The sequence below is a fragment of the Cololabis saira genome, chromosome 21 (genome assembly GCF_033807715.1).
Source record: "Cololabis saira isolate AMF1-May2022 chromosome 21, fColSai1.1, whole genome shotgun sequence".
Lineage (NCBI taxonomy): Eukaryota > Metazoa > Chordata > Actinopteri > Beloniformes > Belonidae > Cololabis > Cololabis saira.
This window is the reverse complement of record NC_084607.1, coordinates 3,425,438-3,450,941: the sequence shown is the minus strand read 5'-3', so window position 1 is coordinate 3,450,941 and position 25,504 is coordinate 3,425,438. Positions and strand designations below refer to the sequence as shown.

The window sequence follows — 25,504 nt, the reverse complement described above, 5'->3', positions numbered from 1 at the left end:
TCATCTCTGCGCGTGCACGGCCGAGGCGACGGGCGGCTGCTGGGGGCCGCCGGGCTGGGCCCCGGGGGGCCACATGGGGGTCTGGTGCAGGTGCTGGTGGTAGTGATGGTGGTGCACGTGTGCGCCCGTGGGCGACGACGGCGGCAGCCACGCCGGCTGGTGGCTGGGCGGCGACGACGCCCAGAAGGAGCCGAAGCCCGAGGCCGACGAGGGCGGCGGGGAGCACGCCATGGACACCTGGGAGACGCCGGCGCCGGCTCCGCCGGGGCCGCAGGGGCCGCAGTCCGACGCCCGCAGCTTGGAGAACATGGTGATGGCGTCAGGGAAGTTGGGCGGCGTGGCCGGAGTGTTCCTGGGGGTGCACATCTGCGGGGGAGACAGGCGGGGATGTGTCAGTAAAGTAGGGATGGGCGGTATGGACTAAAAAATGTATCACGATCATTTCTGGTATTTATTCCAATAACGATAAAAATGACGATAAAAAAAATACCAATTCAACTCCACCTTTTTAACTATAAATCTATCTCCACATTCAGTCTTTGGAGCCCCCAAAACAAGTTTTCTAAGCTTATAAAATCACAAAGTAGAAAAAAATACAACTTGATAAATAAAGAAACAGGACAAATAAATAAAAGTTCACTGAAAATAAAATCCAATCAGTGATGATCTCTTCTAATATAAATAACATGTGCAGATTAACCTGTGGTTGGAACATGCCACAAATTAGATACTATTGCAATTTTTTTTCGTAATAGTCAAACGTTATATCAAAATGTAACAACCATTTCCTTCTGTTTTTGCAGACTCTGCACATAATAGATGATGTTTGCTCCTCGTCTCTCTTTTTAAATCCAAACCAGTTCCAGAGCTGGAGCCTCGTTTAACAACGAGCTCCTCGCTCTCAGATCCGCCATGTTTGTTACACAAAAACGTCATCAACGGGAATTTATCTTTTTTACCGCGGAATTTTTTTGACGGTACATCGTGAACGGTAAAATATCGCCCATTCCTACAGTAAAGTTGCTTTCATGAACGAAAATTGATTGATTGATTGATTGATTGATTGATTGAATTGTTTATTTTGAACACATAAGGAAAAAAATATTACATTTTAAAACAAATTCAAAACATATAAAAAAAAAAGCAACAACAAAAACGTAATACAAACAGGGAAAAAAAAAACAATGTCCGAAAAAGAGCAGGTAGAATTAAAACGTATTTAACCCTGCCCCTTTGTTTCCTCTATTATAAATTAAACATAAATAGCTGCTAATTTACACTATTAGGCTACAGATTTTCCTATTGCCTTTGCACCTAACCAGCTAACAAACACAATCTTTCCTTAACATAACTCCTCAATCAAATAACTTCCCAGAACTTCCTTTTTGTACCGTTTTTTAAATGGATTTATATTTGTACGTTGCTACAACCCATCACCCAACCCATTCCATAGATCCACTCCAACAACTGAGATACACATGCTTTTCCTTTTAGAATCAACACATTGTTTTTTTAAATTAAATTTTCCTCCCTGTCACAAAAAATTCAGACTAAATATCGTCGTCAGTGAACCTTTATCACCTGAGGGAAACTAGACTCAACGAAAATGCTGGTCATGTGACGATAACGATAATTAAATAGATAATGCAATATCGTAGACGAATATAAAAGCTAAAAGCTAAAAGCAAGCTAAAAGCTGTTTTAATTTCCGCTGTAGTGCTGTTAATATGCCACTTTATTAAGTTTTAATATTTTTTCAGGCGTAAAAGTAACCGTTAAGATCCCCAACCTGGGCTCAGTTTATCCAAATAACGCCTGTTAAGAAATTTGCTCCGATGCTTTCGGGGATGAGAAGAACCGCTGGCTCAATTTATGGTTCCACGTTAAAATCGACGCAGAGCGTACGGCGTACGGTACGGCGTACGCCGCGCGTCGCCGCGTAACCTACGCCGTAGGCTCTGCGTTGGTGTAACGCGGAACCATAAATCAGCCTTTATTCTGGCGAGATCTGAAAAAACAACGCAACAACGAGCAAACGAGTGAATATATACATTCACTGAGTGAATATTATGAAAGTAAAATATATATTTCTTGCCAGATGTAATGTACTGACCATATGAGGGAGGGAAGCGGAGAGGGGTGTGTTGTTGTATTTATTTATTTAGATTTATTTAATTTTTCTTTCTTTCTTATTAATATTATTTATGTATTTTTGTTTAATTATTGTTATAAAAAGTTTTAAAAAAAGGGGAAAATATTGATATTTCTATTGTTATTGTAAATCTTATTTTTTTCGCCCTCAATAAATATATCTATAAAAATAAATCCAGGTCATTCCAGGGTCTTATACGACCCTGTTAGGCTTTAACTGGGGCTGGGGAGATAAAACCCTGGAAAAAGAACTGTTTTGCAGCTTCTTGTGTGTGCTGGCTGTAACTGTAACTCTGTAACTCCAGTGTAGTTAATTTATCCTGGAGTGAGGAGACCCATCCAATATGGCGGCGACGCTGGATTACGTTCCAGCGTGTCATGAGGCGTCTACGTATTTATGTGTATGGGGAAACACCTGAGCAGCGCTGCTTCAGCGTCTGCAGGGTCTGCGAGACCTCCACGTTTCCAGGCGGAGGAGAAGGAGGAACTTACCATCTGGTGGTGGCCGGGGATGTTGGCCTCCTGGAAGAAGGAGCTCAACGCCGTCTGCAGAGAGAGAGAGAGAGAGAGAGGAGGGTCAGGGTCTTCCTCACCTCATCATCATCATCGTCATCATCATCATCTTCTTCTCAAGATAAAACAAAGCTGACAGCACTGACAGCTTTACAAACACACAGTTCTTTAAGCCCAGCATCAACGGTTAGTTCAGTGTCTACAATAAAACCAGGACAGCGGAGCGTCGGCTGAATGGAGCCGAGCAGAAAGTGTTCAGCGGAGCGTGAGCGAGTTTTACAGCTCACACACACACACACACACACACACACACACACACACACACACACACACACACACACACACACACACACACACACACACACACACACACACACACACACACACACACACACACACACACACACACACACACACACACACACACACACACACACACACACACACACACACACACACACACACACACACGCTGCAGGAATGTCGTACGACGTGACACATGGAGGCGTGAAGCGCTCGGCCTCCTCTCGGCTGATTGGTCGGCTGCAGCTACACGCCGCTCTCATGTTGTTGTAGCTCAGCACTTCCTGCTGCTGCTGCAGCACCCGGGGCCTGAAGGGAGCGCAGGGGGGGGGGGTTCATACGGGGCAATACTAAGTACCCCTTTTACTGCGTCCACGGGTCTTAAAGGGGACCTATTATGAAAAACACGTTTTTTCCTGCTTTAACACAGTGGTTCCCAAACTGGGGGGGCGCGATGAGGTTGGAAGGTAGATTAATTTGAAAAAAAAATAATAAATAAATAAATAAATAAATAAATAAATAAAAAAAAAAATATATATATATATATATATATATATATTTTTTTTTTATTTCTTTAAGATTTTGCCTTCAATACATATGTGCAGTGAGAGAGAGACAGGAAACAGGGGGGATCTGTAACAAAGTAAGCAAGCCCACCCACTCACTGGAAAGGTATGGGGATTAAAGCTGACATTTTTGCAGAGCAATTGTTGAAATTTTGATTATTTGTTTAGCTGTTGCTGTTGTTTTTTTTCCTCAGGGAGCTGGTTATTTTTGGAAAAAAACATGTTGAAAGTAATGCTTATTGTATTGTAGAGTGAAAAGGAAAAAAAAAGAAATGCGTGCCGACATGAAGCAAGCCTACTCCCATCACTGAAAACATGTGGGGATTAAAGGTGTCATTTTTGTAGAGCAAATGTTCAGATTTTGGCTCCTGTTTGTATTGTTGTTGTTTCAATCTCTGGGAGCTGGTCAGGTTGAAAATCTATTTTTAAAGAGATGGACAGTTTTTTCGCACATGTGTTCAATATATGAAATAAATTGCAGTCGCATTTGAATGCAAAAGATGTGTGCGTCTGTGTTGGGGTCGGGGGGGGCTAGAAAATTCTGTTACGTACAAAAAAACGGCAAAAAAAGTTTGGGAACCACTGGTCTAACATATATAAAGTGGTCTCCCCTCAGCCTGCCGACTCAGAGAAGGAGGAAAGAACCAGATTCTGCAGTGTCTGTTCAGCCGCCCGGATGATCGTCCAGTGTGATGTGGATCTACGAGCCAATGAGATTCTGCTCCCGTCGTTACGTAACGACGGGACCGATTTACATCGGTTGTCCTCCGATGCGTGAAACCACTAACAACTAACTCCACCGGCCGGAGCTTCCGCCATTTTTTCGTAGCGGTGTATCGCGTCATTCAGGCAGCCAATCAGCACAGAGCCTCATTATCATAGCCCCGCCCACTCAGAATCCTGCATAGATAATGAGGTTAGAGAATGGGAAGATGAAGACATGGATCAGAGGCTGAATTTCTCATTTATTTAGCAAAAACAATCAAAAGCTTGTTTTTAAGACATTCAAGGCCTGTTTAAAATAGGTATTAGATGAGATAATAGGTCCCCTTTAAGTTGCAGTCATTGATGAACTGATCAGGTGTGCAGACATCTAGAGAAGCAAATGTTTGGGCAGTTTGCTGGTCTGGAGCATTCAGGTGTATGTTAACATAATGCTAAGAGGGGAAGACATCAGCAATGACCTTAGAGAAGTAATCAATGCTGCACATCCACCTGGAGTTCACGTTTTCTACAGTGAAAACGATTTTTCACAAGTGGAAAATCTTCGAGACGGACGTCAATCATCTCAGGACAGGACGTCCCAGGAACTCTACTCCCGGGGTCAGACGACGCAATTCTCAGATAATTGCCAAAAATCGTATGAATAAAATTTAGTTTGAAAGCTAGAACCATGTATGAATAGCACCTATCAAGAACTATGCTCCATTTAGCAAAAACTCAAATGTATCAGCAGAAACACTTCGGTCAAGCACGGTGGTGGAGGGATGATGGTGTGGACCCGCACGCCTGTCCGTCATTGTGCGGTACTTGTCCAGTTTTTCTTTTAAGAACAGCTCACTCTGTGATTCGCTGTTCCCAGAATTTCCCAGAATGCTTTTCGTCGTCATTTGCGGACTGAATAAAAAGAAAAAACATGGCGGACATTTCTTATGAATAAAATCAATATTTTGAGTTAGTTTCTGCATAAAAATGCGTTTTGATTACATTTCTAGCAAGAAATATATATTTTACTTTCATTATATTCACTCAGTGAATGTATATAATCACTTGCTTGTCTTTTTCAAACCGCGCCAAAATAAAGGCTGATTTATGGTTCCGCGTTACACCAACGCAGAGCCTACGCCGTAGGTTACGCGGCGACGCGCGCCGTACGCCGTACCCTACGCCGTAGCTCTGCGTCGATTTAACGTGGAACCATAAATCAGCTCCGGAGCCGGCAGGCAGAAAATCGCGAAATTTTCGGAGCAAATTTCTTAACAGGCGTAGCTACAACTGTTAGATTTCATCTATTAAACAAACATTTATCTTCCTAAATGATTTATTTTAGTAGCGGTAATTCTCCACAGAGTTTTGTTTGTCTGCACTTGTGTTTTCTCAATAAAGCTTTGAAAAAAAAAGCGCTGTCCTCCTCCTTGAGCCCCTGAATACAGACTAGCGCTGCCTGCTGGTATTAGGGCTGGGCGATTTTGGAAAAAAATAAAATCCAGATTTTTTTCTCTGAAAACCCGATTTTCGATTTCGATTTTTTTGGTAAAACTACAGAAGACAATGGAATAAATTGTTTCAAATATTCTATCTTTATTTTTAAAGAAAAATAACAAACAAATTTCCCTATTGGGAATGAAGTGCAATTGAAAGATCCTGTAAATCCTCCTTGAGTTTAGTAAAGTGACAACATTTACAATTTTCTTGACCAAACAAAGATGACTAGACGGGCTCTGTCTGTAATGCAGCTGCAAAAAAGGAACATCCATTTTTCTTTTTTTTAACATCGATTGTGATTAATAAATCCGATTTAGATTTAAAATCGATTAATCGCACAGCCCTAGCTGGTATGGAGGGGAATTACCTCTCACGCATGCGCAGAACGTACGTGCTAGTTCACCGTCGGGTGTCGTATTTGCGGTGTGTCTAGTGAGCCCGACACAGCAGTCGGCCGAGAGCGGGCGACGTGGGGTTGGTGTGTCAGGGCCTTTACAGCCCAAAGGCACAAACAGAATCGGTAAAAGAATAATATATAAATAATACATTTCCATCCAGAGGGTGAGGAGATGAAGAAACAACCTTCAGGACGGTATTTAGCTTAAGATGACCCGTCAGAGAGTCACCGTTAAGGACAGCCAGAGATTAGCTGGGTGTTTGCTGATAGCAGCAGCTCGGAGGACACGACTACAGCTTTCTTATTTTGTTTAGGAGGTAACGTCTGTATTAAATGTCCGACCTGCAAACTGTGAAATGTCAGAACCTCCTGGAAGTGGGTCGCCGACCACGAGCTCTTCCGCGAAGACATCCTGACAAATGTCCGGGGTGTAGTTTACTTTAAATTGGATAACAGAAACTCGACTCCGCCGGCGCTTTCAGCGTCTAGTAAGTTAGCGGCGCGGCGGCGGGGCTTGAACACGAGAACAGCTGGAAGGATAATGCATCTTAATCAGTCTATATATAACTGAACAAGTCTGGGATCAATGTCAGAGCTGAGCTTAGCTGTGAGCAAAGTGAGCGTGACCTCCTTATCTGCTCTGGGGAAACACTCAGAAACACAGATCAGCTCTGGCGAAGCCCGACTCAGATTCTGAGCTCAGCATCAACCACTGGACCCAGTAAACTGGGATCTGTGCACCACTAGACCCAGTAAACTGGGATCTGGGCACCATTAGATCCAGTAAACTGGGATCTGTGCACCATTAGACCCAGTAAACCGGGATCTGGGCGTCATTACACCCAGTAAACTGGGATCTGTGCACCATTAGACCCAGTAAACTGGGATCTGGGCGTCATTACACCCAGTAAACTGGGATCTGTGCACCATTAGACCCAGTAAACTGGGATCTGTGCACCACTACACCCAGTAAACCGGGATCTGGGCGTCATTACACCCAGTAAACTGGGATCTGTGCACCATTAGACCCAGTAAACTGGGATCTGTGCACCACTACACCCAGTAAACTGGGATCTGTGAGTCACTGGATCCAGTAAACTGGGATCTGGGTGTCACTAGATCCAGTAAACTGGGATTTCTGCACCATTAGATCCAGTAAACTGGGATCTAGGCGTCATTAGATCCAGTAAACTGGGATCTGTGCACCATTAGATCCAGTAAACTGGGATCTGTGAGTCACTGGATCCAGTAAACTGGGATCTGGGTGTCACTAGATCCAGTAAACTGGGATTTCTGCACCATTAGATCCAGTAGACTGGGATCTGTGCACCATTAGACCCAGTAAACTGGGATCTGTGCACCATTAGACCCAGTAAACTGGGATCTGTGCACCATTAGATCCAGTAAACTGGGATCTGTGCACCATTAGATCCAGTAAACTGGGATCTGGGCACCATTAGATCCAGTAAACTGGGATTTGGGCACCATTAGATCCAGTAAACTGGGATCTGTGCACCATTAGACCCAGTAAACTGGGATCTGGGCACCATTAGATCCAGTAAACTGGGATCTGGGCACCATTAGACCCAGTAAACTGGGATCTGTGAGTTATTAGATCCAGTAAACTGGGATCTGTGCACCATTAGACCCAGTAAACTGGGATCTGGGCACCATTAGATCCAGTAAACTGGGATCTGGGCACCATTAGACCCAGTAAACTGGGATCTGTGAGTTATTAGATCCAGTAAACTGGGATCTGTGCACCATTAGACCCAGTAAACTGGGATCTGGGCACCATTAGACCCAGTAAATTGGGATCTAGGCGTCACTAGATCCAATAAACTGGGATCTGGGCACCATTAGACCCAGTAAACTGGGATCTTGACACCATTAGATCCAGTAAACTGGGATCTTGGCACCATTAGATCCAGTAAACTGGAATCTGGGCACCATTAGACCCAGTAAACTGGGATCTGGGCACCATTAGATCCAGTAAACTGGGATCTGTGCACCATTAGACCCAGTAAGCTGGGATCTTGACACCATTAGATCCAGTAAACTGGGATCTTGGCACCATTAGATCCAGTAAACTGGGATCTTGACACCATTAGACCCAGTAAACTGGGATCTGGGCACCATTAGATCCAGTAAACTGGGATCTGTGCACCATTAGACCCAGTAAACTGGGATCTGGGCAACATTAGACCCAGTAAACTGGGATCTGGGCACCATTAGATCCAGTAAACTGGGATCTGGGCACCATTAGACCCAGTAAACTGGGATCTGGGTACCAGTAGATCCAGTAAACTGGGATCTGTGCACCATTAGACCCAGTAAACTGGGATCTGGGCACCATTAGATCCAGTAAACTGGGATCTGTGCACCATTAGACCCAGTAAACTGGGATCTGGGCACCATTAGATCCAGTAAACTGGGATCTGGGCACCATTAGACCCAGTAAACTGGGATCTGGGTACCAGTAGATCCAGTAAACTGGGATCTGGGTACCAGTAGATCCAGTAAACTGGGATCTGGGCACCATTAGATCCAGTGAACTGGGATCTGTGAGTTATTAGATCCAGACCCGGTAAACTGGGATCTTGGCATCACTGGATCCAGTAAACTGGGATCTGTGCACCATTAGACCCAGTAAACTGGGATCTGGGCGTCATTAGATCCAGTAAACTGGGATCTGTGCACCATTAGATCCAGTAAACTGGGATTTCTGCACCATTAGATCCAGTAAACTGGGATTTCTGCACCATTAGACCCAGTAAACTGGGATCTGGGTGTCATTAGACCCAGTTAACTGGGATCTGGGCACCATTAGACCCAGTAAACTGGGATCTGTGCACCATTAGACCCAGTAAACTGGGATCTTGGCACCATTAGACCCAGTAAACTGGGATCTTGGCACCATTAGATCCAGTAAACTGGGATCTGGGCACCATTAGACCCAGTAAACTGGGATCTTGGCACCATTAGATCCAGTAAACTGGGATCTGGGCACCATTAGACCCAGTAAACTGGGATCTGTGAGTTATTAGATCCAGTAAACTGGGATCTGTGCACCATTAGACCCAGTAAACTGGGATCTGTGAGTTATTAGATCCAGTAAACTGGGATCTGTGAGTTATTAGATCCAGTAAACTGGGATCTGTGCACCATTAGACCCAGTAAACTGGGATCTGTGCACCATTAGATCCAGTAAACTGGGATCTGTGCACCATTAGATCCAGTAAACTGGGATCTGTGAGTCATTAGATCCAGTAAACTGGGATCTGTGCACCATTAGATCCAGTAAACTGGGATCTGTGAGTCATTAGACACAGTAAACTGGGATCTGTGCACCATTAGATCCAGTAAACTGGGATCTGTGAGTCATTAGACCCAGTAAACTGGGATCTGGGCGTCACTAGATCCAGTAAACTGGGATCTGGACACCATTAGGTCCAGTAAACTGGGATCTGGGCACCATTAGATCCAGTAAACTGGGATCTGGGCACCATTAGACCCAGTAAACTGGGATCTGTGCACCATTAGACCCAGTAAACTGGGATCTAGGCACCATTAGATCCAGTAAACTGGGATCTGGGCACCATTAGACCCAGTAAACTGGGATCTGGGTGTCACTGGATCCAGTAAACTGGGATCTGGACACCATTAGATCCAGTAAACTGGGATCTGGGCGTCATTAGATCCAGTAAACTGGGATCTGGGCACCATTAGATCCAGTAAACTGGGATCTGGGCACCATTAGATCCAGTAAACTGGGATCTGGACACCATTAGATCCAGTAAACTGGGATCTGGGCACCATTAGACCCAGTAAACTGGGATCTGGGTGTCACTAGATCCAGTAAACTGGGATCTGGGCACCATTAGATCCAGTAAACTGGGATTTTGGCACCATTAGACCCAGTAAACTGGGATTTTGGCACCATTAGACCCAGTAAACTGGGATCTGGGCGTCATTAGATCCAGTAAACTGGGATCTTGGCACCATTGGATCCAGTAAACTGGGATCTGGGAACCATTAGGTCCAGTAAACTGGGATCTGTGCACCATTAGGTCCAGTAAACTGGGATCTTGGCACCATTAGATCCAGTAAACTGGGATTTTGGCACCATTAGACCCAGTAAACTGGGATCTGGGCATCACTGGATCCAGTAAACTGGGATCTGGGCACCATTAGATCCAGTAAACTGGGATCTGGGCATCACTGGATCCAGTAAACTGGGATCTGTGCACCATTAGACCCAGTAAACTGGGATCTGGGCACCATTAGATCCAGTAAACTGGGATCTGGGCACCATTAGATCCAGTAAACTGGGATCTGTGAGTCATTAGACCCAGTAAACTGGGATCTGTGTGTCATTAAACTCAGTAAACTGGGATCTGTGCACCATTAGATCCAGTAAACTGGGATCTGGGCGTCACTGGGTCCAGTAAACTGGGATCTGGGCACCATTAGACCCAGTAAACTGGGATCTGGGCGTCACTGGGTCCAGCTCCCTGCCTCTCTGAGGAGAATGTAAACACAAGCGGCCATTGATCCACGTCCTCATCCCCGCTGGCCTCGCTAGTCTGGGCATGCGTGGTTCCTGCAGGACCGAGATCCCCCAGAACAAGCCCCGGGGGGGGGCTGATCCAGCCGGATCCCAGCCGGACCAGCCCCGGGGGGACCGGGGGCCCGGGGGACCGGGGGGACCTGGGCGGGGTGTCGGTGGAACCGGCTCACCTCGAACTGCCAGTGGGCCGCCTGGAGCAGCTGCTTCGCCTGGTCGGCGGCGCAGCCCGCCGTCAAAACAAACTGGTTGATCATCACTTGGTGCCGGAGCTCGTCCATATTCACCGACATGGCCGCTTCCCCCCCGAAAACGCTCACTATGGACCGAGAAACGTGGCTGAAATGGAGCGTTTCCTCGTCGGTCCGTCGTCTCTCCTGCTTCAGCAGCAACAACAATGTTTTCATGTCAGCACCCACAACAAAGACGAGCCCGAAGCTGATTGGTCGGCAGCAGGGTGACGTCACGGCGAGGACGCGCTGATTGGCTAGAAAGCCTGAATTGTGGTTCCGCGTTAAATCGACGCAGAACTCTACGCCGTAGGGTACGGCGTCGCCGCGTACATTACGGCGTACGGTTTGCGTTGGTGTAACGCGGAACCATAAATCAGCCATAGGGAAGAATTTGAACTCACGGTGCGTTCGTTTTAATGTACGGGGACACCGATTGGGGAGCGGAGACGGATGAGCTCAGAGTTAGCGACGACCACCCCGCCCCTTTGCGGCTTCACGGTGTATTTACGCCAGCGTTTCCGTCATGTCCGTTACACTGCTGCAATGTGGTTCATCGGTATTTACTATGGATTCTCCAAGCTGATTGGCTGTTTCATAAACCACAATAGGTAAGCACTTTGAACCGATGTGTATTTTTAATGACAGTCAGGTGCAACATCTGGATTTTATTTGATCTCTTTACTTTGATTTTTGGACCCATCTTATGAATAAATATGCATACTGTGTGTATATTCAAGGATTCAATGAGTTTTTATTCTCATTCCAGCACATTTTAGACATCACATGGAACAAAATGTTTTTCCCCGGTCCCCAGCAAGCGCCGACAAAAAAGAAAAGTATTTAGGCTACAGCAATAAAATACAAATAATATACTGTTCATATTCTGTGATTATACATATTGTATATATATTTTTTGTATTTTTTTATATATTTTTTATTTCTGACTTTTCAGTCTTTTTACCCCTCCCCTGCATGTGTGTGCTAAATGTACTGCTGACAACAAAAATATGTTTCCCCACTGAGGGAGAAAATAAAGGATATCTTATCTTATCTTATAAAAAAAAAGAATACTAGAAATATTATGAATAGAAAAAATATAATTATACATAGATTAATGTTTTTTGCTGATAGAAAATAGTATCACATAAGCAGTATGTTAACACATATTTGGTATTCATACATAGATGATTTAAATTTTCTAAAATTAACCCCCTTTTAACTCCAAATAATTAATTTAATATTAAGGTATTATAAATGAATATTCCGCAAATGTATTGGGCTATGGTGTTACCTTCTCAGGTTAATGAAAACAATATCATTATACATTATATAATCATTATACTGATTATACGGAATTAATTACAACACACAACTCAAACATTTTTAGTGATGTTTTGTTTTAATAATAATAATAATAATAATAATAATAATAATAATAATAACAATTATTATTATTATTATTATTATTATTATTATTATTATTTATTTTTTTTGCTCATTTTACCCTTATTAAAACTTAGTTTGGTTTTATCATCGGCTCGGCCACAACTACAGACCACTATAGGGTCCAGATCCAGACCTGCAGGTCCTCTACAGACCACTAGGGTCCAGATCCAGACCTGCAGGTCCTCTACAGACCACTAGGGTCCAGATCCAGACCTGCAGGAGTTTCAGAGACGAGAATGCTCTTCAACTGTCAAACCTCCGTGAGGGTCAAACACAGGACCACAACCAGCTTTTTTTATTTTAATACCTTTTTATTCATACACATCCTAGTTAGATTCATCACTATTGATAAGTTTTACTGTTTATGCAGCAGAAGTATTGAAGTATTATTGCTGTAACAGCAGGTCCAGTTTATAAATGTTGGTTTTCAGCTCCCTCTGCTGGACAAAGGTGGAATTACTACAACACTGCGCCAGATCCTGGTTCATCCCAAGGACCAGTTACACCCAGAAAACAAATGCAACACCAATTGTGAAATACTATGGCAATCATGCAATAAAACATACATCAGGGAGACAAGGAGGGGCTTTATTACAAGGAAGAAAAAACATAAAAAGGAGTGCGAGGAGGAGACAGCAACAAGACAAACAATAAAACGAAAAGCATAACAGAAACACAAGTCAGCCATCCCCGATCACTGCAAAAAGGAAAACGTCTGTAGTGATGCATTTATTCAATGCCAAAACTTCATACAATGTACAAAGAAAGTGCATTTGCATATTATCATCACTGCCTCCTAGGCTTGTAAATGTAAACTCTGTACAGCTTGAAAAATTAAAGTGCAAGAACAATAGTGCAATGACAACCGCGTAAATCCATTATGTGCATTATGTTATAATAAAATATTGATATTTGCCGTCAGTTTATCGATTATTTATTGCAACAGAAAGCGTAACAATATATTGCAATATCGATTTTTTTCCCCACCATGTTTTTTCTTTAATTACATTTGTAACGCCTCTATTGGAAAAGATTACTCGTAACAAGTTTCAATCTTAATAAATCTTAAATAATTGGTCACATTTTTTTTAAATTGGGCAGTTTCAAACGTTAGTTCTCACACCAGAGTCAGAGTTCTCTTGAATTGTTTTAATCCCAACTAATCACAGTTTATTGAGGCTTCATAGAGTAGTAAATACTACGGAAGAGTATTAGGGCCAGGCAAGAGAAAAAACATTTTGAGAGGGGAAGATTTTTTTTTATTGTGCACTTCGAGAAAAAAGTCGAAATCTCGAGAATAATGTTGAAATACAATTTCAAGAATAAAGTCGAAATTTCGCCTTTTTTCTCAACATTTCAACTTTTTTCTCGAAATTGTATTTCAACATTAACCTCGGTATTTCGACTTTATTCTCGACATTTCAACTTTATTCACAAAATTTTGACTTTTTTCTCAACATTTCCAACTTTTTCTCGAAATTGTACTTCAACTTTAATCTCAACATTTCGACTTTTTTCTCTGCATTTCAACTTTATTCACAAAATGTTGACTTTTTTCTCGATATTTCGACTTTTTCCTCGAAGTGCATAATGAAAAAAAAAATCTTCCTCCTCTAAAATATTTGTATTTTTCTCCTGCATGGCCCTAATGCTCTTCCGTAAAATACACTTTTACATATATTATAATCATAAAACATCTTAATAATTTTTTTAAATATTTTTTATTTTTCCTGATAAATGCCCGGATGTGATCACGTGAGTCAGCGTTGTTTTGGTCACGTGACCTCGGCTTGGTCATGTGACTTTTCCGCCTCCTCCGGATCTGTCAGCTCAGCTGTTTTCTCCTGCAGAGATCTCCAACACCAGTCAAACTACTAAAACACGGCCAAACACCCGGTTTGGAGACCGCTTCACTCGGAACCAGCTGAAGTGCAGGAGATAAGTCGGGATGCAGCCGGGCACGGTGTTTATGTCCGGGAGGGCGTCGAGGTGAAGGTTCAAAACCTCCCAACTGGACCGGATCAAGGCTTGGATTGACTATCCTTCCGAGCCGAAGTGACGTCCGGACAGTTTCAAGTTTGAGGACTTTTAAAACTTTCCATTTGAAAGTACACAGCCGAGGTCAGAGGCGAGGAGGTCTTAAATCCACAGTTTTTTAAATGGGATTCTGCTCGGAGAGTTTTCACGGAGACACTTGTAAGTTAAAGACCTTCAGACTGAAATCGGTTTGTTTCACTGCGAAGTAAAGATAGGGTCAAAGTTTACTCCACACTGATAAGATAGCTCATTTCCTTTATGGTTAAGTGTTATAAAATACAAAACACTTACTTGTACTTTTGTATTATACAGTCAGCAACAAAAGTAAGGATTCCCTCTTTTAATCCTTTATTTTTTTGTGAAAAGCATGAAAGTAATTTATAATAGTGGCTCTTAGAATGAGGAAAATGCTATCACAGACAATTGTCATGGTTCATGTCATTACTGAATGAATGAATGAATGAAAAACTTTATTTCGAACATGCTAAAAAATATATATTTAAACCAAAGAACAATAGTTAAATAATAATCATGATAAATACAGTATAATACAAATCATAACAATTTTTCTTTTTTTTTTTTTTCCTTTTACATTTTACATTACATTACATTATGCTAAAAAAATGAATGAATAAATTCAATTTCATTTATAAAGTGTCTATTACATAACTAATCATCTTTTCAGAGACCCAGAACACGACCCCTGATCAATTATTAAGAGACTGTAGGTACAGGACTGTCTCAGAAAATTAGAATAAAGTTCTTTATTTTCTGTAATGCAATTTAAAAAAACTAAAATGTCATACATTCTGGATTCATTACATAATCAAGTGAAATATTGCAAGCCTTTTATTATTTTAATATTACTGATTATGGTTTACAGTTTAAGATTAAGATTCCCAGAATATTAAAATTTTTTGAGATAGGATATTTGAGTTTTCTTAAGCTGTAAGCCATGATCAGCAATATTAAAATAATAAAAGGCTTGCAATATTTCAGTTGATTTTTAATGAATCCAGAATGTATGACATTTTTGTTTTTGTTATTGCATTAAAGAAAATCACTATATTCTAATTTTCTGAGACAGTCCAGTTTCCATCAGCAGGGGTTCTGGGTAGTTTTTCTGCACCGAACCATTGGTGCGCGTCTCCATTACCAGGAACAGTCCTGCAGAAGTGCATCTTCAGGAACCGTTACGGGGGTAACGGTTCAGGAACAGGAACCGTTACGGGGGGAAAACTGTCCTTGGAGAGGATCCTACAGGAGGGTTCTCTGCTGATCGAGGTTTCTAAATGACATCAAAACTCTTACGTGAACAGAAACCATGTAAACACAACTCATTGAACCATTTGGACCAGAAACATTTGGCTGCGACTACATTTGATGAAGTTGGAGATTAAAAGAAAAAACGGCTGATGGACTGACGAGTTGGTTCAGATCGTTTTGGCGTATTAAGACAATGTAGAGGTCCGGTGGGGATTTCTTTTAATCTCAATCTCTAACACTGTGCTGTATGTTAAAAGAGAAATAAATAAATAAAAACACAGGCAACATCCCATGTTTATAGGGTTGCATGGCCTCCTTAAATGTATCTACAGTGTTACCTGTTAACGGCGGGTGATCAGTTTTTCTCCTGTGGGCGAGGACGAGATCGAGAGTGTGATTAAGGCAGGGTGTTGCTTCGTTTATCGATTCTAAAAGAGAAGTAAAAGCTAACTTAACATCCATATGGACTGCAAAAACTAGAAGAATATTTGTCTTATTTCTAGTTAAAATGTCTCATTTTTAGTAAAAAAAATGTCATTACACTTAAAACAAGACTCACCACTGGAAAAAAAAACAACAATTTTCACCTGTTTCAAGTAGATTTTCACTCAAAATAAGTAGAAAAATCTGCCAGTGGAACAAGATTTTTTTGCTTATAATAAGAAGATAAATCTTGTCCCACCGGCAGATTTTTCTACTTATTTCAAGTGAAAATTTACTTGAAAATTGTCAAATAACAAGTTATTTTTCTGGTGATGACTCTTGTTTTAAGTGTAATGAGATTTTTTTGACTAAAAATTAGACAAATATTCCTGGTAAGATTTTGAGTTTTTGCCGTGAAGCCACCCAACATGATGACTTTATCTGTACTGATCAATAAACCAGATAGGAAATCTGAAAACTCAGGCAGAAACTCTAGATAAGCAACAACAGGGGGCCGGTACACTACCACTAACAAAACTGGCTTCTATGATTTCCAGCTCGGGCGGTTTAGACTAAGCATGGGACATATTATTATTGCATTTAGGTTTAGATTTTATTTGAAGACTGGAGTTATACACCTCTGCCTCGGCCCTTGTTTCGGGGAATAACTAGACGGCGTTGATTGAGTGAAAATAATCATGGTCAAGACTAACTACCCCTATTATTCAAAGGCTTGTAGCTCTGCCGTCACTAGCTGTTTCCTGTGTGACTTCATCAGTGTCTCTCATGGTTGTGGAGAGATTTGGTCCAATCTTCCTCCCAGTGTTGCTTCAGCCTGTTGAGGTTTTGGGACGTTGACGTCTACGCGGCTCTCTGAAGGTCCCGCCACAGCAACTTTGACCAGGTCATCGTGTATATTTTATCGTTCTCATGTAGATCTGCTGCTGTGTTTGGGGTCATTTCCGGTCACATGACCAAGTTCTGTCAAATCTTTGTCCATCATTGGTCATCTATGTCCATATACGTAATGAGGAATGAAAGATATCGGAGCTCCAGTGGTTCTGTTTTCAGCCTTTGGTAGCTTCGTCACACTGAACATGCTCAGGAGGATGATTTTGATTTACGGTTGTTGTCGGTTCATCGAGGCACGCTGTAAATGCACGTTTGTGTTCATCCAAGAGTTTCTTTTCCTATTATCCCAATCACAGGATTTTCTATTGTATGTTTTCTCAAAGTGAACTATGTCTGAAGAAACTCAGTTCACAATCGCCAGTCAGAGCTGTGAGTATTAGTGTCTCCGAGAGAAGTCTTCAACAATACAGAAGGTATCGAATCAACGATAATCATGATAATAAATGTAAAAAAAGTTCACTGTCTTCATGTGTCGTTTTAGCTGCTGCAGAAGGGAACGTTTGATTCGCTCAGCTGGGTCTCCCCGTCGTCTGAAGTTGGACGGAGTTTGCAGACGGAGTTTGCAGACGGAGTTTGCAGACGGAGTTTGCAGACGGAGTTTGCAGACGGAGTTTGCAGACGGAGTTTGCAGACGGAGTTTGCAGACGGAGTTTGCAGACGGAGTTTGCAGACGGAGTTTGCAGACGGAGTTTGCAGACGGGGGTGTCTCACCAGGATGCCGTCCAACAAGTCGGTGTCCGACGCTCCCATCACTCAGTTCATCAACTGCAGAGTCCTGAGAGACCACGTGCTGCAGAGGTACACGCACACGCGCACGCGCACACGCACACGCACACGCACACGCACACGCACACGCACACACATATAAATAAATACAATTAGTTATTAATAAAATCTATAATTGTATTTATATATAATAGTAATATATTAAATTGATTATATATAAAAATGCATATATATATGCATTTTTATATATATATATATATATATATATATATATATATATATATATATATATATATGCTTATGGTAAAAACCAAAAGCATACATATATGCTTTTGGTTTTTACCAAAATGCAGACAAAAAAAATAATTTAATTAATTATAAATGACAAAAAAGATTATGAATTTATGAATGAATAATATTTCATTATTAATTAATTAATATAGATTTATATTATTTAGAGGACAGGTCTAGCGCTCCACGTCAGCCCGGTAGAGAAGCTGCAGGTGGCCCAGATTTGACCCCAGAGGGCCGGACCGGCGTGCGTCCTCAGACGTGTGACGGTGTGTGTGTGTGTGTGTGTGTGTGTGTGTGTGTGTGTGTGTGTGTGTGTGTGTGTGTGTGTGTGTGTGTGTGTGTGTGTGTGTGTGTGTGTGTGTGTGTGTGTGTGTGTGTGTGTGTGTGTGTGTGTGTGTGTGTGTGTGTGTGTGTGTGTGTGTGTGTGCAGAGACGACCTGTGGGTGCGCGAGGGGAAGATCCTGGACCCGGAGAAGCTGTTCTTCGATGAACAGGGATACGCCGACCGACGCGTGGACTGTGAAGGCAGCATCATCGCACCGGGCTTCATCGACGTGCAGATCAACGGTACACACACACACACACACACACACACACACACACACACACACACACACACACTGACTGCATTTCCATGCATCAATAACCCTTTTCTAACCGGAATATTAGCCATAACCCGAATTTGCACGGCCATGTAAACACCAATAACCCCTTTGAATATCCGGAATTTGCTCATATTCGGGTTTTTAAAAACCCGAAAATGACCCCTGGGTTACTCCTTTTAAAACCTGAATATTGGGTCATGTAAACACCAAACGGAATATCCCCATCAAACGGAACAGGAATTTGTTTTCTGCACATGTTCTGTTCACAAGGAATCCTGGTCTTTTGAGTCCAGGAAGTTCTTCTAAACACGGAGAAACCAAGACCAGGAGGAGACTAATCACTTCATAAATGTAATGAAGGATATGAACATTTCTGCATTTGTAGACGGTAGAAAGTACCGGGATAGAAGATTTACAAGAAGGAGAGAGAAAAGTTGCGCGAAGCAGCATTTGTACGAACGCCAGACCAGATCAAGACGCTGAAAAAGACGCTGAAAAAGGAGAACTACAGGGCCGAGAAACAAAACGGTACCAGCGGGTCCGATTATCCGCCGTGCTGCTGTTATTGTTGTTATTTTGAATTTGGATCCAGGAAGAAGAAGTGGAAATGACGGGAATTGCGTCATGATGTTCTCCGTGCGTCGCTGGTTTGATCCAGATATCCTGAATGATTAATTCACATGGAAACGGAATATTCAGAATGTTTCAGTAACCAGAATATTAGCAATAACCCAAATTTTGACTGCATGTAAACGTATTCACTGAAGAGCGTCTCATCCCTGCAGGAGGCTTCGGAGTCGACTTCTCCCAGCCGTCCGAGGACGCCGGCGCCGGCGTCTCGTTGGTGGGCGGGAGGATCCTGGAGCACGGCGTGACGTCGTTCCTGCCGACGCTGGTCACCTCTCCGGCGGACGTCTACCACAAGGTGCCTTCATCTTTCAGAGAAACTCGTCACGGTGGCGTCTCAAACATGTCGGCTCAGACGTTTCTCCCCGAATGTCTCAGGTTTTACCTCAGGTCAAAGTTCACAGCGGGGGACGACACGGCGCGGGAGTTCTCGGTAAGGTGCCGGCGTTTGGGGGGGGGGCACAGTACCGGAGTTGTAAAAAAAAATCAGGGGGGATGGAGGATTTGATCATATGGGGACAGATAATTTGTGCTGATTCCAAATAATATAATATATTACAAATAATAGCAGTGACCAAAACAGCTGCAGAAATACTGCAGGAATGACATAGCAGCAGTTAAATGCAGCCTTCTGTAAGCTTTAAATATCCACTGGGCTTACATCAAATACATCAAAACACAACAATAAAAAACACTTTTCTGAACTTATCAATATGACTCTGTCCTTCACAGGATAAGTAACATGGATCACTGCAAAAACTCACAATCTTAACAAGAATATGTGTCTTATTTCTAGTTAAAATGTCTCATTTTAGTAAAGAAATCTCATTACACTTAAAACAAGACTCATCACTGGAAAAAACAACAATTTTCACCTGTTTCAAGTAAATTTTCACTTGAAATAAGTAGAAAAATCTGCCAGTGGAACAAGATTTTTTTGCTTGTAATGAGAAGATAAATCTTGTCCCACTGGCAGATTTTTCTACTTATTTCAAGTGAAAATTTACTTGAAAAAGGTTACAATTGTCAAATAACAAGTTATTTTTCTGGTGATGACTCTTGTTTTAAGTGTAATGAGAATTTTTTGACCAAAAATTAGACAAATATTCCTGGTAAGATTTTGAGTTTTTGCAGTGAAGCCACCCAACATGATGACTTTATCTGTACTGATCAATAATCCAGATAGGAAATCTGAAAACTCAGGCAGAAACTCTAGATAAGCAACAACAGGGGGCCGGTACACTACCACTAACAAAACTGGCTTCTCTGATTTCCAGCTCGGGGGGTTTAGACTAAGCATGGGACATATTATTATTGCATTTAGGTTTAGATTTTATTTGAAGACTGGAGTTATACACCTCTGCCTCGGCCCCTTGTTTCGGGGAATAACTGACAATTTTCACCTGTTTCAGGTAAATTTTCACTTGAAATAAGTAGAAAAATCTGCCAGTGGAACAAGATTTTTTTGCTTTTAATAATAATAAAAGATAAATCTTGTCCCACTGGCAGATTTTTCTACTTATTTCAAGTGAAAATTTACCTGAAACAGGTGAAAATTGTCACATTTTTCTGGTGTTATTTTTCTGGTGATGACTCTAAATGTTGAAATATCAGTAAAACCACATTCATTGATGAAATGACATAAGGGATGGAAAGGAGGGATGGCAGTTTTACAGGGGGGATGATTTGGACCGTTTTTATTTCAGGGGGGATGTCATCCCCCCTCATCGTCCCCCTCATCCCCCCTCAACTCCAGTACTGGGGGTGCATGCTCGCCGCCGCGGCTCCTCACCCGGCTCTTCTCGGACTTCCTGTGCAGGTTTCCACCTGGAGGGTCCGTTCATCAGCGTGGAGAAGCGAGGAGCCCACCCGGAGAAATACCTGCGCACCTTCCGGTCCGGGGGCGTGGCCGACCTGATGGAGGCCTACGGCGGCCTGGACCACGTCGCCATGGTGACGCTGGCTCCCGAGCTCAGCAGCAGCCAGTCCGTGGTGCAGGAGCTCTGCCGGAGGGGCGTCACCGTGTCGCTAGGTGACCGCCGCACATTCTGCTCCGGTGTCCTTTACCTGTCAAGGGGGCGTGGTCTGGTGCCAAGGGGGCGTGGTCTCAACCAGGGCAGCTGACAGTCCTGCCGGGCCCCGGACAAAATAATCTAAGATGGGCCGCCCTGCGCCCGGATCTCTCCTTCTCCCTCTGCTCGTCAGGTTTTTATACAAGCTAATGGACGTTAACATTAGCTAGCCAATTAGGTTAAGTTACAAGGTTGGTAAACGTTGTAACTGTTTCCAGAGGTGGAAAAAGTACAAAAATATTGTACTTAAAGGAGCTTGAGGCAGGATTTATGAAAAAAATGTGTATACGTTTTAAGTTTTCTAGTAATAATGTCAGATGAAGCGTTCCAAACCCAAAAGAATGATTCCCCTAGTGTATCTCTCCGTTGCCTTGAACAGGCTGTTGCTGCAAAATGTGCTGCAATTCAGTCCCGAATTTCCCGCGCTGGGCTGGGGATGTGACGTCACATGACGCTGCATGCGCGTTCTCCCCGTTCTCCCGTGCCGGCTTCACTGTTGGCTGCAGTACCCCCAACGGCCGTCGTGGTGAAGGGTGGCGCTAGAGAGTCTCATTTCTTAAAAGGAGCCTCATGCTCCTTTAAGTAAAAGTACAGAATTTCTGCTTGAAAATTACTTAAGTAAAAGTAAAAAGTACCTCAAATTAAATATAATAAAGTACCAAAAGTACATGGTGTAAAATGTACTTAAGTACAAAAGTAAAAAGTACAAAGTACAAAATTCAAAGTACCAAATTATATTCAAAAGGATTGCAAAGAAATGAAGTCACAAAATTAATTGCGCCCCCTTCCCGCTTAATTTCTCATGGTGGCCTCAATTACGTCCGCCTTATGGTTCCGCGTTAAATCGACGCCAGCGTACGCCGTAGCTCTGCGTCCGTGTAGTCGGCAATAGCCTACACTTTCATTTAATGTAAGACTTTAATTTGTAGCGAGTAACAACGTGTCCAATTTTAAATATAGCGGATTAAAATTCCTTGAAAATGTAACGAAGTAAAAGTAAAAGTACAGAAAAATGAAAGTATTAATAAAAGTACAAATTCCCAAAAATCTTACTTAAGTACAGTAACGAAGTACTTGTACTTCGTTACTTTACACCACTGGCTGTTTCTTACCTTGCTCTACGCTGACTTTATTAATTCCAGCTTCACCGTCACCACCTTTTTAAAATATTTGTGTAGAGAATCGTTGAGGCCTCTATTTTCTTCTTCTCTTCTCTTCTTTTCTTTTCTTTTCTGAGCACCAGACTTGTGCTGACCGGACATTTTGTCCATTCTAATGGTTGAATTAAATGATAACATTAAATTTTGATCAGCGGCCGAACCATTTTTGTGTTGGGGGTTCTTGACCACTATTTCAAGGACAATTAGGAAGAAAACAAATAACAAGCTATTATGTAACTCAAATAATACATATTTTTTCCACAATTAGCCATATTTTGTAACATTTTGAAAAATGATTCCATAATTTAATGAGAATTAAAAAAAAATAAAAAAAATAAAAAATGAATGAGTGCCCAGTTCTGCTCCGTCAATAAAATGAACATTTTTCAAACATGTTTATTTATGTTCAAATTTAAAAATTATATACAAGATTTTCCTTCTTCTTTTCATAATTTCTTTTGTGTTAATTCCGATATTGATTCTTATGCCACAAGGCACAAAGATTATTTTAATTTACCATTTTGTAGAACATTAAACATCAATCTTTCATCACTTGTGGAATTCACTCAATAAATCTCTTAAATCATCACCGTCCTTGCCAATATTCAAAAAACATTTAAAGAACTTTCTTATTGTTTCATCTTTGTAATGTTTAATATTTAATCTAAGTTACATTTTCTTTTGTGTTTTTTGTTTTTTTACTCTCCCTTGTGTAGCTTTTGTTTTGTTTTTTATTCTTATATGGAAATGATTCTATAGAAGCCACCGGGCTTCTTCCTTTCCTTGCATGTTATTTCAATGTTTTTTCATTTATTGTTCAATTAGTCTTATATTGCTAAATAAACAAACTAAACTAAACTAAACTAAATCTGAACGGCTCGTAGATCCACATCACACTGGAGGATCATCCAGGCGGCTGTACAGACACTGCAGAATCTGGTTGTTTCCTCCTTCTCTCAGTTGGCAGGCTGAGGGGAGACCACTTTATATATGTTAAAGACAGAGAAAAACACTTTATATATGTTAAAGCAAGAAAAAAACACTTTATATATGTTAAAGTAAGAGAAAACCTGTTTTTCACACAGGTCTCCTTTAATGTGTGATTTTCTGCCGGGTCGTTGCAGGTCACTCGGTGGCGAACCTGCAGCAGGCGGAGGACGCGGTCCGTCACGGCGCGTCCTTCATCACCCACCTCTTCAACGCCATGCTGCCCGTGAGTCCCGGCGTTACAAATTTCATATTGCAATGTCATTTGGGCAAGTACCTTCATGATTAACCTCAACTGTATCTTTATTCTGCAAAAACGTTTTATCAAAATGATTACATTTTCCAATAGACTTACTAGATCCACCCCATTGTTCCAATCACTAAGTATTCTCCCTATTTCTGCTGAAAATGTTTTTCAGATTTGTCTTTTTGTCTATCAATCCATTCACAAGCTGCTTCCAACCTGTTTTCATTCTTTATTTCAATTCAATTCACAAATTCATCACTTTAATACCAGGTCTGCAAACAATCTCCATCCCACCTTTTTCAGGACTACTTTTTCCCAATTTTCAGTTGGATTCAGAGTTCCTCTTTATTGGAACACCTTACCACTCCATATTAGAGAACGCTCGAGTACAAATAATTTCAAAAAACAAATCACAACTTTTTTGCTAACCAAGCTTAGCAAAACTTAACAACTAATTTCCAGAACTTCTCTGCACATCCTCATCAGATTCCTGTTTTTCTAGTAATTTAACTTATTCTCCTTAGTTTTACATATCTCTGTAGATATTGTTTGTTTCATTATAGGAGGAACCATCGACAAGCCCTTATGGGTTTTTTTTGGTTCCTCCTGCAAATTTTCTGTTACATTGTATTTCTTTTTTTTGTTTCCTTTTTTTTTCTACATACTGTCCGTCTGAATTTTTGGCGGTTGTATATTTTCTTTATGTGCAAACTAATAAATAAAATAAAAAATGAATAAAAACAGGAAAACACGCCGCGTCGGCTTCACATCAGCCGTTTTAACCGCCGGTTCTGTCTCGGTACCGGGTCCAGTTCCACCACCGTGACCCGGGCATCGTGGGCCTGCTGACCAGCGACCAGATCCCTGCAGGGAGGACGGTTTACTACGGCATGATCGCTGACGGGATCCACACCAACCCCGCCGCCCTCCGGATCGCTCACAGAGCTCACCCCTCAGGTGCGTCGATGCCGCCGTTGCCGCGGAAACCAGGCCTTTTCAAAGTGACACCCATACACATAAATACGTAGACGCCTCATGACACGCTGGAACGTAATCCAGAGTGGCCGCCATATTGGATGTGTCTCCTCACTCCAGGCTTAATTAACTACACTGGAGTTACAGAGTTACAGTTATAGAGTTACAGTTAGAGTTACAGTTACAGTTACAGTTACAGCCAGCACACGCAAGAAGCTGCAAAACAGTTCTTTTTCAAGGGTTTTATCTCCCCAGCCCCAGTTCAAGCCTAACAGGGTCATATAAGACCCTGGAATGACCTGGATTTATTTTTATAGATATATTTATTGAGGGCAATAAGAGAAAAAAAAAAAGATTTACAATAACAATAGAAATATCAATATTTTGCCCTTTTTTAACTTTTCAAAACAATAATTAAATAAAAAGAAATAAATAATATTAATAAGAAAGAAAGAAAAAATAAATAAATATAAATAAATAAATACAACAACACACCCCTCTTCCCTTCAAATAAATTCAAATGAACAATCAAACTTGTTTCTTTATTAAAATATAAAATTAATTAATTTATACATTTATCAATATGCCATACCATATGTCTTTGTTAAAGAGCATAATACAAAGTCTTTCAGCATAAAGGTAGGTATTTTTAACGTGTGACAGCGTCCTGTATCAGAACTGATGATTGTAGTCGGGGATAAAACCTTCCTCAGTAGAAATAAATGCACTGGGGCCGCGTTGGAGACCCATCCAAGATGGCGGCCGCGCTGAACGTCAGCTCCAATAGGCTAG

At 41.8% G+C, this 25,504-nt stretch overlaps 2 protein-coding genes across 2 annotated transcripts in view; one reads left to right on the top strand and one right to left on the bottom strand.

Annotated features, from left to right (window-relative positions):
- LOC133422113 (UBA-like domain-containing protein 2) lies at positions 1-11,109 on the bottom strand. Its single transcript, XM_061712014.1, has 3 exons — positions 10,876-11,109; positions 2,644-2,697; positions 1-366 (listed from the first exon to the last, which is right to left on the bottom strand). The coding sequence occupies exons 1-3, from the start codon at positions 11,107-11,109 to the stop codon at positions 1-3; spliced, it is 654 nt and encodes a 217-aa protein (XP_061567998.1).
- Positions 11,110-14,193: 3,084 nt separating this feature from the next.
- LOC133421790 (N-acetylglucosamine-6-phosphate deacetylase-like) overlaps positions 14,194-25,504 on the top strand; it is a 33,347-nt gene continuing 22,036 nt past the window's right edge. Inside the window, exons 1-8 of the mRNA XM_061711553.1 lie at positions 14,194-14,577; positions 17,510-17,817; positions 18,470-18,606; positions 19,430-19,569; positions 19,650-19,704; positions 21,091-21,303; positions 23,628-23,716; positions 24,550-24,694. Of these exons, the coding sequence (XP_061567537.1) occupies positions 17,735-17,817; positions 18,470-18,606; positions 19,430-19,569; positions 19,650-19,704; positions 21,091-21,303; positions 23,628-23,716; positions 24,550-24,694 (862 nt within the window). The 5' untranslated portion in view covers positions 14,194-14,577; positions 17,510-17,734. The remainder of the gene's footprint in view (positions 14,578-17,509; positions 17,818-18,469; positions 18,607-19,429; positions 19,570-19,649; positions 19,705-21,090; positions 21,304-23,627; positions 23,717-24,549; positions 24,695-25,504) is intronic.